This window comes from Dryobates pubescens, chromosome 12 (assembly GCF_014839835.1).
Source record: "Dryobates pubescens isolate bDryPub1 chromosome 12, bDryPub1.pri, whole genome shotgun sequence".
In the NCBI taxonomy this organism is placed as follows: Eukaryota; Metazoa; Chordata; class Aves; order Piciformes; family Picidae; genus Dryobates; species Dryobates pubescens.
In genome coordinates, this window is record NC_071623.1 from 64276 (window position 1) to 79653 (window position 15378).

Here is a 15378-nt window from a genome sequence, read left to right on the forward strand (position 1 = left end):
ATATTCTAAATGAATTTCATTGGTAGATTGCTAGAATGCAACTTTAAATTTTAGTTCAGTTTGAATTTCAGTCAGTCACTCTCTGTTTGGAGTTTGAGTCTGAACAGCTGCTGTTTCTCTCTCTGAGCTTGGCTGCTGACCTTCAATTAACAAGATAAGAAACTAATTCTTGTCTTTCCTTAGCACACACTTTAAACTAACAGAATTTCCTCCTTAATAATTACTTCTCTCTCTCTAACCCTTTTTGGGAAAAAAGGGAGGAAGGGGAAGAAGGGGGTTTTGGGGGGATCCTCCTCGCTGGAGGAGGGCAGGTTTTCTGTGTTACATTCTTTGCTGTGTATTTCTGTATATATTGTAAATACTGTATATTGTGTGTGTATCCACTGCATGTCATCCTGCTTGTGAAATATAGCTCTTACCCATTTTTTGCTTCTCCAACTGAGTTAGCTGTGCTTTCGGGGGCGGGGGGGAGGGCGGAACTGAACTTCTCTCACCACCACAAGTTGCTAACATAATGCACTAATTCACAAATGCTCACATGTCTTTAGTTTTCCTTCTCACAAGAAATTAGCCCTAAGTCAATGACAAAAGTCTTAGAGGGTATGCTTTTAAAACCATATGGAACCAATACCTGTGGGCAGAAGAAATTTTAGACTATCTCAAGAGGCAACACAAGGAACCAGCCAGCAAATTCTTCTGGATGTGGGATATGGTTCATGGAACCACAGAAATACTTGAGGCCCATTTGGGTTCAGTACTATGAAGTGATTAGCACTTCCAGTGAAAACAAACAGGCAGGTTAGTGCAGAATGGCCTGGATGTGGAAGAGTTACTATGGATGCCAAATTAATAAGGCCTGATGGATTTCTCCAATCTTGCTTTGGTCTTTCTGTTGTATCCTCTCTGCAGAGTACCTCAGACTTCTTCCAGTACTCAGGTAACCCAACTCCTGTCCCCATTCCATCAGATAATGATGAGCTGTTTACATAATGACAATGGGAATACACTTTAGAAGCTCCATTTTTAAGGTAATGTATATTTGGACTCTCAAGGGAACTGGTCCCTGTCACTCTTCATTATGTAGCACATTATAGCATTTAGGTGAACGATGCTGTGTAAATAACTTCAGATCATTAATAGCTTCTGATATCCCATGTCAATTTATAAGGGTATCTGAAAGAGCTTACAGTTTTTGGTAAAATAAGTAAGACTTGAAAAATCAAAAAGATGTTTTCTACAAAGCAAAAGGGTTAGCTTTTGGTCAATGAAAACTGTGATTAAGAAATAGAAAAAGAGATGAGAAAAATAATGTAGAAATGGAGAATACTTTCTGAAAGTACAAAACCCAAAATATTTTCAATTACCAGCATGATGTGTTTCACCAAGAGGCTCAAGTTTTCGAAGTCTATTAAGCTTGGGAGTTCCCCAGCCAACTAAAGGAAAATAAAGACAGTTAGCACACACCACAGCTGTGCTTGATGCCGATGAAATGTATGGAAGACAGTTCTCTTGGGAGAAATCAAAACATTTAGAAATGCTAGAAGTATGTAATATATTGTATATATGGTGAATAATAATGAAATACTTTAAACTGATTTACCATTAAAAATATTGATATTTTTAATCACTTTTTCATCAGTGACCAGTCAAGTTTCTGACTCTCTTTGTGTGAAAATAGTAACATCTTCCCCCACAGAAAGGTCAAATTAGCACTGCTTAAAGTATGTGCCATGAATTGGGAAACCGCATCAAAGACTTCCTAAGAGTAAAGTTTGTCTCTATATGAAGACCATTCACAATTATTCAGAAATTAATATTTTAATTATTGGCAATCGCAAACTGAGACATTGATTATTGTTTGTTAGTACAGTTACCTGGTGGAATAGATGGTGGTGTTGCAGGATTCTTGGGAACAGCATCCTCTGTATTAACAGGTTCTACTCTGTGGCCCCTTTTTAATTTTGGCTTCCTACATTTTTTGTTATTATTATCTATATCAAACAGAAATAATGCATTATATATCATATGGCTATATTCAGAGAATTATCTTAGATCATCTTCTAATACAATGGTTGGTATGAGATACATCAGTGTTTTCAATTCATGCTTACAAAATCATGTGAAATGTGAAATTTACACTTTTTTGCTATAGAAAATAAGCTGCACATGTAAAATATATGCAAATTTTATGTTTTAATAAAGTGGACTACATATTTGATAATGATGAAAATCAACCAAGTTTCAGCTACTGTATCAGTTCACACCAACAAACTTTTGGGAACATTTTCTGATGCAGTATCACAATTGTGTGGCTTTAGGTTTTCAACAGATAAAGCTGACGTGTGGTATCACAAAAAATAACGCAGAACTATGTAATTAATATCATGAAGTGACACATTGAAAGGAAGCTGTTTTACCTGAGTGAAGGCACTTTGAGGCTTGCTGCTCATTCTCTTCATGCTGCAAAAGCTGTGTAGTTGTAGAACTGCATTGTTCTAGTCTACTATCATTTGTACTTTGGCTGCTGCTGCTCGATAAGTGCTGGGTATCCATTTGCTCCTGCTCTGTTTGCAGTTTTAAGGCAATCGTAGCCTTTTCAGTCTCCAACCTTTGCCGCTTCTTTTCCTTTTCAATTTGCTTTTCATTCTAACAAAAGGAATTTTTTTTAAACAACTTCCAATGCTGTAAACTGACTGATGAGATGGAAAAGTTATTTTGAAAATAAAAAATTTCCTAAAATATTTTTTCTGTCCCACATCTAGGCTAGAAACCATTTGCAAATAGGTGAAGAAATTGAATATGCAACAGTTTGTCCAGATGAGGGAAAAAAATTATAAAGAAAAAAATAGTAACAACAAAAGAAATTACTGTCAGGCCTAGAGCCTACTTTTTTGCTTCCCTTTTGATCTGAATTTCTTATGTTATCACAAGACAACTGAATTAAAAAACATGGTACAATAAGAACTACCTGAACTCTGAAAAACAGGTTGTAAACTATATATTATTTTCATATTTCAAAGCTAAGAACATTTCTCAGTTGACTTTGGCTTCAACAGAAAGCAATTTGTGCTCAGAAATCTAAATATTTGTGATGCAGGCAGGGAGATTTTATATGACTCACTATATCACTAAACCATTTTACAAGAAACTAATAGATCTGAGTATTTTCCACTCCTGAATATCCAATAGTTCAATTAGGAAATATTTACAACACCTGCCCTCCAATCAATAATAGGGGATTTTCTTAACATGAAAGCTTTGATTCAATGCACACAAGACTGCCAAGGTTAAAAAAATATGAAAAAATAATGTTGGGCATACAGGCTGAGAACAATTATTTAGAGAATTCCCTCCTCATACAAAAGTTAAATGTGGCAACCAGGAATAAAGTGCTGCTGGACTTGCTCCTCAGTAACCAGTAATACCTCAGTGATAGCCTCTGCTGCAGCAAGCAGCAATTTGGGATACTGCTGAGCATGCTAAAGATGAGTTCCAAAACAACAGGTTTAGATTTTAGAAGACCAAACTTCCAGGTGAGAGCTGAGCATGCTGAAGATCCCATGGTAAGGTTCCATGGAGATTAGAGAAGCTAGTGAGTGCTGGGAGTTTTACAAGAACATTCTCCTAGACATACAAAACCCTCTAAAGGCAAGGGAAATAGGGGGAACTAGAGACCCTCCTGGCTTAACAGCAAACTTCTGGGTCTGCTCAGAACTAAAAGGGAAACATACCAGCGATGGCAAAGTGAAACACTACCTATTGAAGAATACAAGGGCATTACCAGGGCATGCAGAAATGCAGTAAGGAAAGCAGAAGCTCAGACTGAACTGGAATTGGCCAGAGATGTCAAAAACTTCAAGAAAGGGTTCTTCAGATACATTAACAACAAGCAGAAACAGAAAGACTATAGGCACACTATTAAACACATTCCCACATATTCTCATACCTCAGAGATTACAGCAGATATAGGCTGGAAGGGGTTTTCAGAATTCCCAGGCTCAGGGTCTTCCTCATCGGGTACACTTCTTCCTTCTTCTCTTTCCCTTTTTTGTTGTTGTTTAGTTTATGTTGTTGATTTAGTGGGTTTGGTTGTTTAGAGGGTTTGTGTTTCGTTGTGTTTTTTGGGTGGGGGCAGGGAGAGGAAAGAGAAGGAATTAACAAAGAATTATGATGAAGAAAAGCCACACATTTTATGTAATAGAGAACATATATTAGGTCATCTAAATCATCCTCCAATTTATCCCAGCTTCTGTATTTTCAAAAACATTCTACAGAAATCACAATGACAAGCTAGCATTAATAAAGCACAAGTATACATTATGGCAGAGGTAAAAGCATATGCTGCTCTGAGGTGAAATATTCAATCAGCACTTTAGGGAGTAGAAGGAGTTTCTGAGGACAGGATAGGTGAAGAATACATCTTTAACTGGAAGGTTTTCCTTGTTCAGCTCAAATTTTAAGCTGCCAGACTGCTCAGTTTATGTACTAACAGTCAGGGAATCATATTTGCTTCAGCTAGACTCAGATGAGTTTAGGAACACACAAAACACTCAGTATACTGTTGTTGCACCAGCACTAGTTATTTTCTGTGTACCAGATGTGTATTGAATAATACATAATTAATAAAACATGTGATCATCAAACACTTTTCATCAATTGGTCTGATGGTAGTTGTGCATAGGAAGTCCCTGTTACACCTCATTTACAGCTGCAAGTACACAACAAAAAGCAGCCTAGGGGATTATTAAAACATAGAATGAAACACAATTACACCTGAATCAAGATTAACCTGTTTGTTACAGTAAAAAAACTGATTGGACACAAAACAGAAAAATGAGAGTTAATGCTATCTTTTATTACTGAAGCAAGCCAGCAGATGTTAGCTTTCCTCTAAGACAAAACAAGTTTATAAAAACTTTTAAGCATTTAATTTAATTCAGGTCCAACCAATTCTTCAGTGAGCAAATACCATTAAGATCACTGAGCAGGGACAGAATACAATGAAAATGCCCACATCATGAGATAGTCTCTTTGAGACATGTTCCAAAGTCAGTCCTCCTTGATAAACTTCTCAATGTGGCACAAACCCAATACAATCCAACACAGTCAGAAAGTTTTGTCTCTGCAGACATCTGACAAAATAACAGTTTTTTTCATCTTTGTGAAATGTGTATGAAGAGCCTGTCAAATTCCAGATGTTTCAAATATGCTAACTAAACTGAATCAGCAAGAGCGTAAGCCAAGTCACTTCACAGTTATTCCCACAGTAACTATGACTCACAAATCTCTGCAGGTATGGGGCAGATGGAGGGACAAGAGTGCTCAGGGAAATTTTTTAACAATGTTCCGGTAAAATGATTAACATCAGTCTGTAAAAGTTGGCTGCTGCTGACCACAAAGGGTTTTGAAAGGAAGTATTTTAAGAAGGACTGAGATACTTGAACATGTCCAGAGAAGGGCAACGAGGCCGGTGAGAGGTCCCAAGCACAAGCCCTGTGAGGAGAGGCTGAGGGAGTGGTGGAGTCCCAGGGCATCATCGTCCCTGGAGGCGTTCAAAAAAGGACTGGATGTGGCACTTGAAGCCATGGTTCAGTTAGTCATGAGGTGTTGGGTATTAGGTCATAGGTTGGACTTGATGATCTCTGAGGTCTTTCCCAACCTTGCTGATTCTGTGATTCTATGAATTTGTCCTGCTTCCCTTTCCAAACCATATTAAGTCTCTCCATGCTTCATCTGCTGGATATCCTGAAGTTTATTAAGGAAAGCATTGAATAAAATTTCACATCTAGTGTTTGGTATTTGCACATGACTTAGAAAGTATAACACAAATTACCAAAAGTTTATCTTAGAACATATTTGAAGGTTACAAGATTAAATTGTTGTTAGCCATTGGAATGGGCTGCCCAGGGAGGTGGTGGAGTCACCGTCCCTGGAGGTGTTCAAGAGGGGATTGGACGCGGCACTTGGTGCCATGGTCTAGTCATGAGGTCTTGGGTGACAGGTTGGACTTGATGATCTTTGAGGTCTTTTCCAACCTTACTGATTCTATTCTATGATTCTATGAATTACAAGACATGTTTTTTTCAGGTTAGCACCCTAGTTATTTTGGTGAGGACAAGTTTACTCTGCAACTACCTTGCAGTTCTCATTCACAGAACATTTCCAGCATAAAGCAAATAAAATAAAGAGAATTCAGCAGGAGAAAACTTGTTAAGCATTGAAGAAAAGGTCTGCACTTCTAATATGGAAACTCTTGTCTTGTAAGCTTCAAATCCTGATAGCTTGGTTCAGGAAGGAAGTATCATAGAGAAAGGGAGGAATAAGAGGGTAAGAGAAATTACAGATAAAGTACCTTTCTTCTCGTATCCTTCTCACTCGTTCAGCTCGTTCTAGTTTCTGTTGTTCTTCATATGCCTTTTGTTCTGTAGTGTCTCTTTGGATGCGCTCATTTAAGGCATCAAAATCTTTTGCTATGATACATAGAAGCCAATATAAACCCTTTTTTATTGATTTATCTATTTTCTTCCCACAGCCCATGATCGCTGAGCAAGGTTCCTGTAAATGTAAGGAGAGGAAAATTATTTGCACTTCAAATTCCTTCCTCTGAAACAAGCAATCAGCAAAACAGAATCACAGAACTGTCAGTTGGAAGTGACCTCAAAGATCATGCAGCTCCAAACCCCCCATCATGGGCAGGGATACCTCACACTAGATCAGGTAGCTCAGAGCCACATCCAACCTGGCCTTAAATCCCTCCAGGGATGAGGCTTCCACCACCTCCCTGGGCAACCTGTGCCAGTGTCTCACCACCCTCATGGGGAACAACTTCTTCCTAATATCCAATCTGAATCTACCTGTTTCTAGTTTTTCTCCATTCCCCCTCCAGTCCTATCACTTCCTGACACCCTAAAAAGTCCCTCCCCAGCATTCTTGTAGGCCCCCTTCAGATACTGGAAGGTCACAATAAGGTCTCCTCAGAGCCTTCTCTTCTCCAATCCGGGTGAATCCAAACTCCCTCAGTCTGTCTCCATAGGAGAGGTGCTCCACCCCTCTGATCATCCTTATGGCCTTTCTCTGGACATGCTCCACCATGTCCATATCTTTCCTTTAATAGGGGCTGCAGAACTGGATGCAGTATTCAAGGTGGGGTCTCACCAGAGTGGAGTAGAAGGCAAGAATCATTTTCCTCAGCCTGCCAGTTACGCTTCTTTTGATGAAGCCCAGGATGTGACTTGCTCTCTGGGCTGCAAGTGCACACTGGTGGCTCCTGTTGAGCTCATCCACCAGCATCCCCAAGTTCTTTCCTTCAGGGCTGCTTTCAAGCCAGTCACTGCCCAACCTATCTTGATGACTGGGATTGCCCTGATGCAGATGTAGGACGTTGCACTTGGTCTTGTTGACCTTCATGAGGTTGGCTTGGGTCCACCTCTCCAGCCTGTCAAGGTCACTACGGATGGCCTCCCTTCCCTCCTGTGTCAGCCATAGCACACAGCTTGGCAAATTTGCTGAGGGTGCACTCAATGCCACTGACCATGTAACTGATGAAGATGTTAAACGAGACTGGTCCCAGTACTGATCCTTGAAGGACTCCATTTGTCACTGGCCTCCACTTGGACATGGACCCTTTGGGTGTGGCTTTTTATCCACTGAGTTGTCTATCCACCAAATCCATATTTTACCAGCTGGGAGACCAGGATGTTGTGCAGGACAGTGTCAAAGGCCTTGCTCAAATCCACGTAAATGATGTCAGTTGCTCGACCCTCATCTATTAATGTTGTGACCTTTTCATAGAAGGCCACCAGGTTTGTCAGGCAGGATTTGCCCTTGGTGAAGCCATGGTGAAACAATTACTGTTTACTGTCAAGCTTGTAAAACACTGAGAAGTGTGGGGAATTAACTTGCTTTTAGGTATTCTATAAATTTAGGTACTTTCTGATCAAGATACAAATCACAGAAAAAGCCTGTTTCAGCTTTCATTGTTTATTGTTCTTTCTACTTAATAAAATCATTAGTCCATGCACTATTGTCAGCAGATACTAACATTAAATAATTACTAAGGTGGTTAGTTAATGATTTAATAATTATCAATAAACAAATTAATTATATTTTCAAGTTCAGAAATGCTTTCCAGAATGTTTTGAAGTGCTGTAAGGGTCTTTTAAACTGTTGTCTGAATAACTGAATAAATCCAGTTATACAGCTGACACAAAGAAATGGTATTTCACAGTGATTGTGTTCAGGATTGTGTTCATGAATGAAGAAATGCTGGAAAAGACAAACTCCCTAATGAATCATAGAATCATTAAGGTGGAAAAGACCTCTATGATCATCAAGTCCAACCATCAACTCAACATCACCATGCCCACTAAACCGTATCTTGAAGTGCCAATGTCTACACATTTTTGGAACACCTTGAGAGATATAAAATCTCAAGACAAAAAATTCTGTATTATTCCTTCATTTGCCAACCATTTAAATGGCACCATAGTCAGGCATGGTATGTACAATATACAACATACAGCAAAAAAAAACAAAACCTCCATAAACCAAAACCAAACCCCAAATTTCTACATCCTGGCAGAGTGCAAAACCTTGTTTGCATTTTAATACATTCATTCTATACCCAAATGAAGGTTCAAACATGAGTGCTATTCACTACAGAACACTACAATACTCTCTAGCAGACCCTAACCAGGGAGAGGATGTACAGGCAATAACACCCTTGTTTCTCTGAGAAACTTTTAAAACCTAAATAGAATATTAAGTTGATGAATATTAAGTATCATTTGTATACATCAGAAGATTTTAGCTCCTCCTTTCCCCTTGCTGATTTTATTGGTGGTTGTTTTTTTTTTAACATGACTGTGAACACTACCTCTGAAATGTAGCTATCTTAGGAAAAATATTAACTAGAAAGCAGCTCCAACAGCGGGTTTTGGTGACTACTGTGCTGGGAATTAATTGCCCTAGGAACTAGATTAAGTGCTCGCTGTTTGCCAAATGGTGACACCAACTAAATGATGGCATTAGCTCTGAGCAGAAACGAGACAAACATCAGACTGAAACAGTGATCCTTCCTGGATGTCACCATAGTCGAATTAGTCGTCTTGGTTCTTTTTAAAAGATGGAATACTAAATTTGCTGTCCAATTAAACAACTTTTAAACCACATCATAACTGATTATTTTTACATGGTTACAGCATGGTCCAGCAGCTACACTCTCAGGATGCTTGTTATAAACATTTCTTCAGCAGATCCAGAAGCAGAATCATAGAATGGTAGGTGTTGGAAGGGACCTCCCATTGAGTGCAACCTTCCTGCCAACACAGGATCAACTTTAGCAGGTCAAACAGGAACATTTCCAGATAGATCTTGAAAGACTCCAGAGAAGGACACTCCACAACCTCTCTGGACAGTCTGGCACCCTGAAAGAAGCTTTCCCTCATGCTGAGGTGGAACTTCCTGTGTTCAAGTTTGCATCCATTGCCCCACAGGACAGCAGTGAAAGGAAACTAGCACCGTCTTCCTGACACACCCCCTTCAGGTATTTGTAAACATTAATAAGATCCTCTCTCAGTCTTCTCTTTTCAAGACTGAACTTGAACTGGGGAGCCCAGAACTGGACACAATACTCCAGATGTGCTCTCTTGAGGTGTCATGGATTGAGTTGAATCTGCTGCTGTTATTCACACAATGCTGCAGTCATACCAGCTTCAAAAATGAAAGTACTGGCTTGAGCAAAGTATTATAGGTTTTGAAGTTCAGATTGTGACATGGGAGGCTGTTCTGCCTGCTGCTTCTAAGTTCTGGGCCCTTGGGTGTTGGTCCTTTCTACTGGGATGGCAGTGGGAGAAGGAGGGATGGGGGAGTAGTTTTCTGGCTGGGGCTTCTGGCTTACTTGCTTCTGCTTGCTGCTGCTTTGCACCATGCTTTTTCTGCAAACAGGCTAAGGTAATTATGCAATTTGTACCATGTTTTTCTGATTTTGCTCAGTAAACTCTATTCTTATTGTGCTTATTTTGTGTCTTAATCCTGAGTTTTTGTGTGTTACTTTTCCCTCACTTCAGTGTTGGGAAAATAGAAACAGACAGGTTAACTCGATGGTTCTGTTTGACCCATTTTATTCTGATTTAAACCATTACATTTGGGCAGAGTAGAGGGGGTGTAGAACCTCCTGCACACATCTTTCTTAATGCATCCCACAATACCGTTTGCCTTCATGGCCACTGCCGTCCCACATGGATAACTCATTATCAGCTAGGACTCCAAGGTCTTTCTCCATGGAGCTGCTTTCCAACAGATCAACACATAGTCTGTACTGGTGCGTGCTGTTGCTCCTCCCCAGGTGCCACACTTTACACTGATTTTTTGTTAAACCCTACTAGGTTCCTCTTTGCCCAGCTCCCCAGTCTGTCCATATCTCACTGAATGGCCACAAAGCCTTTCAGTGTGTCAGCCTGTGGCACTTCAGCCAACCCTCCCAGTTTGGTATGATCAGGGAACTTGCTAAGGATACATACACCCTATCCTGTCATTCAGGTCATTGATGATATGCTGCGTAAGACTGGACCCAGTACTGACGCCTGGGGAACGCCACTGGTTACTGAAGTCCAACTGGACCCTGGACCCTTGATCACAACACTCTGATCTCTGTTGTTTAGCCAGTTCACAATCCATCTTATTGTGCATTCTTCTAACCCTCAATTCCTGGGCTTGCCTACAAGGACGTTAAGGAAGACAGTCTCAAAAGCCTTGCTAAAGTCAAGGTAGACAACATCCACTGTTCTCTCTGTATCCACCCATTCAGTCACACCATCACAGAAGGCCATACATTAGTCAAACATGATTTCCCTTTAGTGAATTCCTGCTGGCTACTCTTGATAACCTTCTTTTCCTCCATGTCCTTAGAGATGACTTCCCAAATGAGCTGCCCAATCACCTTTCCAAGGATGGAGGTGAGGCTGACTGGTCTGTAGTTTCCTGGATCTTCCTCCTTGCCCTTTTTGAAGGCTGGAGTGACACTGTCTTTCCTCCAGTCTTTAGGTACTGTTCCCATTTTCCAGATCTTTTGAAAATGATGAACAGTGGTACAGCAACATCTGCCAGGTCTCTCAGCACTTGTGGATGCATCACATCAGGGCCACATGTGGGTGTTCAGTTTGTCCAAATGATCTCTAACCTAATCCTCATTGACCAGTGGAAAGTCTTCCTTCTACCAGGCTTTCTCTCTTACTTCCAGAGTCTGGGATTCCTGATGGCTGGTCTTGGCAGTAAAGACTGAGGCAAAGAAAGCATTCAGTAACTCTGCCTTGTCACCAGGGCTCACACCTCATGCACCAGTGGACCCACAGTTTCCTTATTCTTCCTTTTGCCACAAATCTATTTGAAAAAGCCCTTTTGTTCTCTTTTACTTCCTTTGTCAGATTTAGTTCCAAGAGGGCTTTGGCTGTCCTTGTTGCATTCCTACATACCCTGGCAACATTCCTATAATTCTTTCATGTGACCAATCCCTTTTTCCACATACTGTGAATTACTTTCTTCCACATGACTTTTACTAGCAGCTCCTTGCTCATCCATACAGTTCTCCTTCCTCCTCTACTTGTTTTTTTTTTTTCACTCAAAGGAATGCACCTATCCTGAGCTTAGAGGAAGTGATGTTTGAATATTAAACATCTCTCTTGTGACCCCTGCCTTCCAGAGTTCTGGCCCACAGGATTCCTCCAAGCAGTTCTTTGAAGAAGATAAAGCCAGCCCTCCTCAAGTCCAGAGCTGCAATCCTACTTATTGCCCTGCTTCTTCCTTGTAGGGTTCTAAACTCTATGTCATGGTCACGGTTGTCAAGGCTGCTCCCAGCCTTCATGTCCCCACCAGACTTTCTTTATTTGCTAATACAAGGTCCAGCAGTGCACCTGCACCAATGCACTGCTAGAGTCTTCTGGACTGAGTATGCCTAGCTGTGTGGCCTTTCCAACAAATATCAGGGTGACTAAACCCACGCATGAGCACTAGGCCATGTGATCTTGTGGCTACTTCCAGCTGTCTGTAGAAGGACTCATAAACATCTTCTTCCTGGTTTGATGGTCTGTAGTAGACACCCACAACAGTTTCACCCATATTTGCATGCCACTTACTTCTTACCTATAAGCTTTCAGAACCTGCTTCCTCACACCCTGGGTAGAGCAAAGTACATTGCAGTTGCTGTCACACATAGAGAGCAACTCCACCACCTTGCCTTGTTGATTCATCTCTCCTAAAAAGTACATAGCCATCCATGACAATGTTCCAGTCACGTGAGCTATCCCTGTAATTGCCAAGGATTATTGGCCTGTGACCAAACACAGATCACAGACCTACAAGGTAAAGAGTGGAAGTGCTTGTAGAACAGGTATATTACTCTATCTTTGTTGGGATTGCAGGGATTTAGTTTCAGTTTTACACTATGCAGCACAATCTCCTACCTTTACTGCAAGCTTTACAAATAAATTGGAAAATGAAGCATCTCAAGATGTACTTACAATTTGACATAGACACTTGTGTTCATTGACAAGCTTTTCCAGAGATAAGGACTCAATTACATCTGCTTCTGACAGAGCTCCTTCTCTGTCCTGCTTATTTGCCAGCCTAAAGAATAGATCAAAAGAAACATAAGAGATTCTCAGATCTCCAAAAGGTAAGTTTTTCACAAAAGTAGGAAACAGAAAGAGAAAATGCCTGTTTCAGCTTTCACTGTTTATTGCTCTTTCTACTTAATATATTAACTCCTTAGTCCATGCACTATTGTCAGCAGATACAACCATTAAATAATTACTAAGGTGCTTAGTTAATTTAATAATTATCAATAAACAAAGCAATTCTATTTTCAAGTTAAGAAAATGGATGTAAAATCCATACTGTTCTACATCTAAAGCTACAAATTACAACTGAGTGTATGGATCAAAGGTCAGAACTTTGGAGCTTCTCAAAACCTGCCCATTTCCCCACATAATACTGCTTCATGATCATCTAAAGTCTGCCTGCCATCCAGAATCTCTCTGAGGCCAAACAATTAGACATGTAATGCTTTGAAACTGCTCTGCATAAGCAAAACTTAAAGACTGAAGGGGCATGTGCATGAAGCTTGCTGTATAAAATGTATTTTATTACCAAATAGAGGGATGAAAAAAAAACACCCAAAGTATATGAAACACATAGCTTACAAAATAAGAATACTGCAAGATGAAGTGCCATCATTATCTTATTTCTTAGAGACTCCAGAGTTAAGTTTTTGGGGGACTGTTTTTCTTGATCAGATTCATCTTCCATACACTCTGTAAATACAATACTTTTTAAAAGGCACAAGACAGATCTGGTTTCTGTTTCTAACCACAGAAATAAAGTTGCTTCCTCTCTGAAAACTCCTCTATATATGAAATGAAACTGGAAAAGCTGCTGATCAAAAGCTAGAAAAGGTACTTCACAAACTACATGTATGAAAAAGTGAGGGTAACTGTCAAAACTGGTATGGAATCACTTCTCACAGAAAAGCAAAATAATTTCTCTATAACTAAGGTTGGAAGAGACCCCAAGGATCATCAAGTCCAACCTGTCTTGACAGACCTCATGACTAGACCATGGCACCAAGTGCCACGTCCAATCTCCCCTTGAACACCTCCAGGGACGGTGACTACACCACCTCCCTGGGCAGCACATTCCAATGACGAACGATTCTCTCAGTGAAGAACTTTCTCCTCACCTCGAGCTTAAACTTCCCCTGGTGCAGACTGAGACTGTGTCCTCTTGTTCTGGTGCCAGTTGCCTGGGAGAAGAGACCAACCCCTTCCTGGCTACAGCCACCTTTCAGGTAGTTGTAGAGGGCAATGAGGTCTCCCCTCCCTCAGCCTCTCCTCACAGGGCTGTGCTCAAGGCCTCTCCCCAGCCTCGTTGCCCTTCTCTGGACATGCTCAAGTGTCTCAATGTCCTTCTTAAACTGAGGGGCCCAGAACTGGACACAGGACTCAAGGTGTGGCCTAACCAATGCAGAGTTCAGGGGCACAATGACCTCCCTGCTCCTGCTGGCCACACTATTCCTAATGCAGGCCAGGATGCCATTGGCCTTCTTGGCCACCTGGGCACACTGCTGGCTCATGTTTAGGCAGCTGTCAATCAGCACCCCCAGGTCCCTCTCTGTTTGGGCAACAGAGTTGCCCACAGTATCAGGCTGCACCAGGGGAGGTTTAGGTTGGATGTTAGGAAGAAGCTCTACACAGAGAGAGTGATTGCCCATTGGAATGGGCTGCCTGGGGAGGTGGTGGAGTCGCCGTCATTGGTGGTTTTCAGGAGGAGACTTCATGGGGTGCTTGGTGCCATGGGTTAGATGTTTAGGTGGGTTTCATTGGTTGAGGGGTTGGATGCGATGATCTTGAAGGTCTCTTCCAACCTGGTTGTTTGTGTTTTTTTTTTTAATAATAATAATCATCATCATCATCATCATCTACCTCACTGTCCACTCATCTAGCCCACACTTCCTAAGCTTACTTATGAGGATGTTATAGGAGACAGTGTCAAAAGTCTTGCTGAAGTCAAGGTAGACAACATCCACTGCTCTTCCCTTATCTACACAGCCAGTCATGTCGTCATAGAAGGCTATCAGATTGATCAACCATGATTTCCTGTTGGTGAATCCATGATGACCACTCCTGATAACCTTCCTTTCCTCCATATGCTTAGAGACAGCATCCAGAATGAGCTGTTCCATCACCTTTCCAGGGATGGAGGTGAGGTGGACTGGTCTGTAGTTTCCTGGGTCCTCCTTTGTGCTCTTTTTGAAAACTGGACTGACACTGGCCTTCCTCTAGTCCTCAGTTACCTCTCCTGTTCTCCATGACTATTCAAAGATGATGAAGAGTGCTTTAGCAATAACATCTGCCAGCTCCCTCAGCACTTTTGGATGCATTCCATAATGGCCCATGGATTTGCAGGTGCCCAGCTTGCCTAAATGATCTTTAACCAAATATCTTTGACCAAGGAACAGTCTTCCTTCCTCCAGAATTTCTCTATTACCTCCAGGATTTGCAATTCCTGAGCAGTAAAGAGAACTGAAAAGGCATTCAAGAAAGAAGAAATTAAAGAAAGTTATGGAAAGCAATTAAAAATTGGAAGCAATTATGTCCCACTTTGTTTTTTTCTTCACATGAAATTACATAACTGTACCATTACTTATGTTATTGGATTGCACATTCTATGAAGTGAATGTAACACTAATGTCCTATAGCTTGCAGTAGGTCCTGATTTTTAATCTCTACTACACTGAAAGATGTAAGATTTGTCCTTTTGGCCAATTAGTTTCCATTTTCTCCAATTTTAGATCCAACTTTAAAATATTTTAACTCTGTTTTTCAG

The 15378-nt window shown here is 40.8% G+C and overlaps 1 protein-coding gene across 1 annotated transcript in view; it reads right to left on the reverse strand.

The window, feature by feature from the left end:
* ARL13B (ADP ribosylation factor like GTPase 13B) overlaps positions 1-15378 on the reverse strand; it is a 51875-nt gene that overhangs the window by 8137 nt on the left and 28360 nt on the right. Inside the window, exons 5-10 of the mRNA XM_009897409.2 lie at positions 12516-12621; positions 6353-6555; positions 3947-4043; positions 2418-2646; positions 1875-1991; positions 1365-1433 (exon numbers count right to left, since the gene is read on the reverse strand). Coding sequence (XP_009895711.2) covers positions 1365-1433; positions 1875-1991; positions 2418-2646; positions 3947-4043; positions 6353-6555; positions 12516-12621 — 821 coding nt within the window. The remainder of the gene's footprint in view (positions 1-1364; positions 1434-1874; positions 1992-2417; positions 2647-3946; positions 4044-6352; positions 6556-12515; positions 12622-15378) is intronic.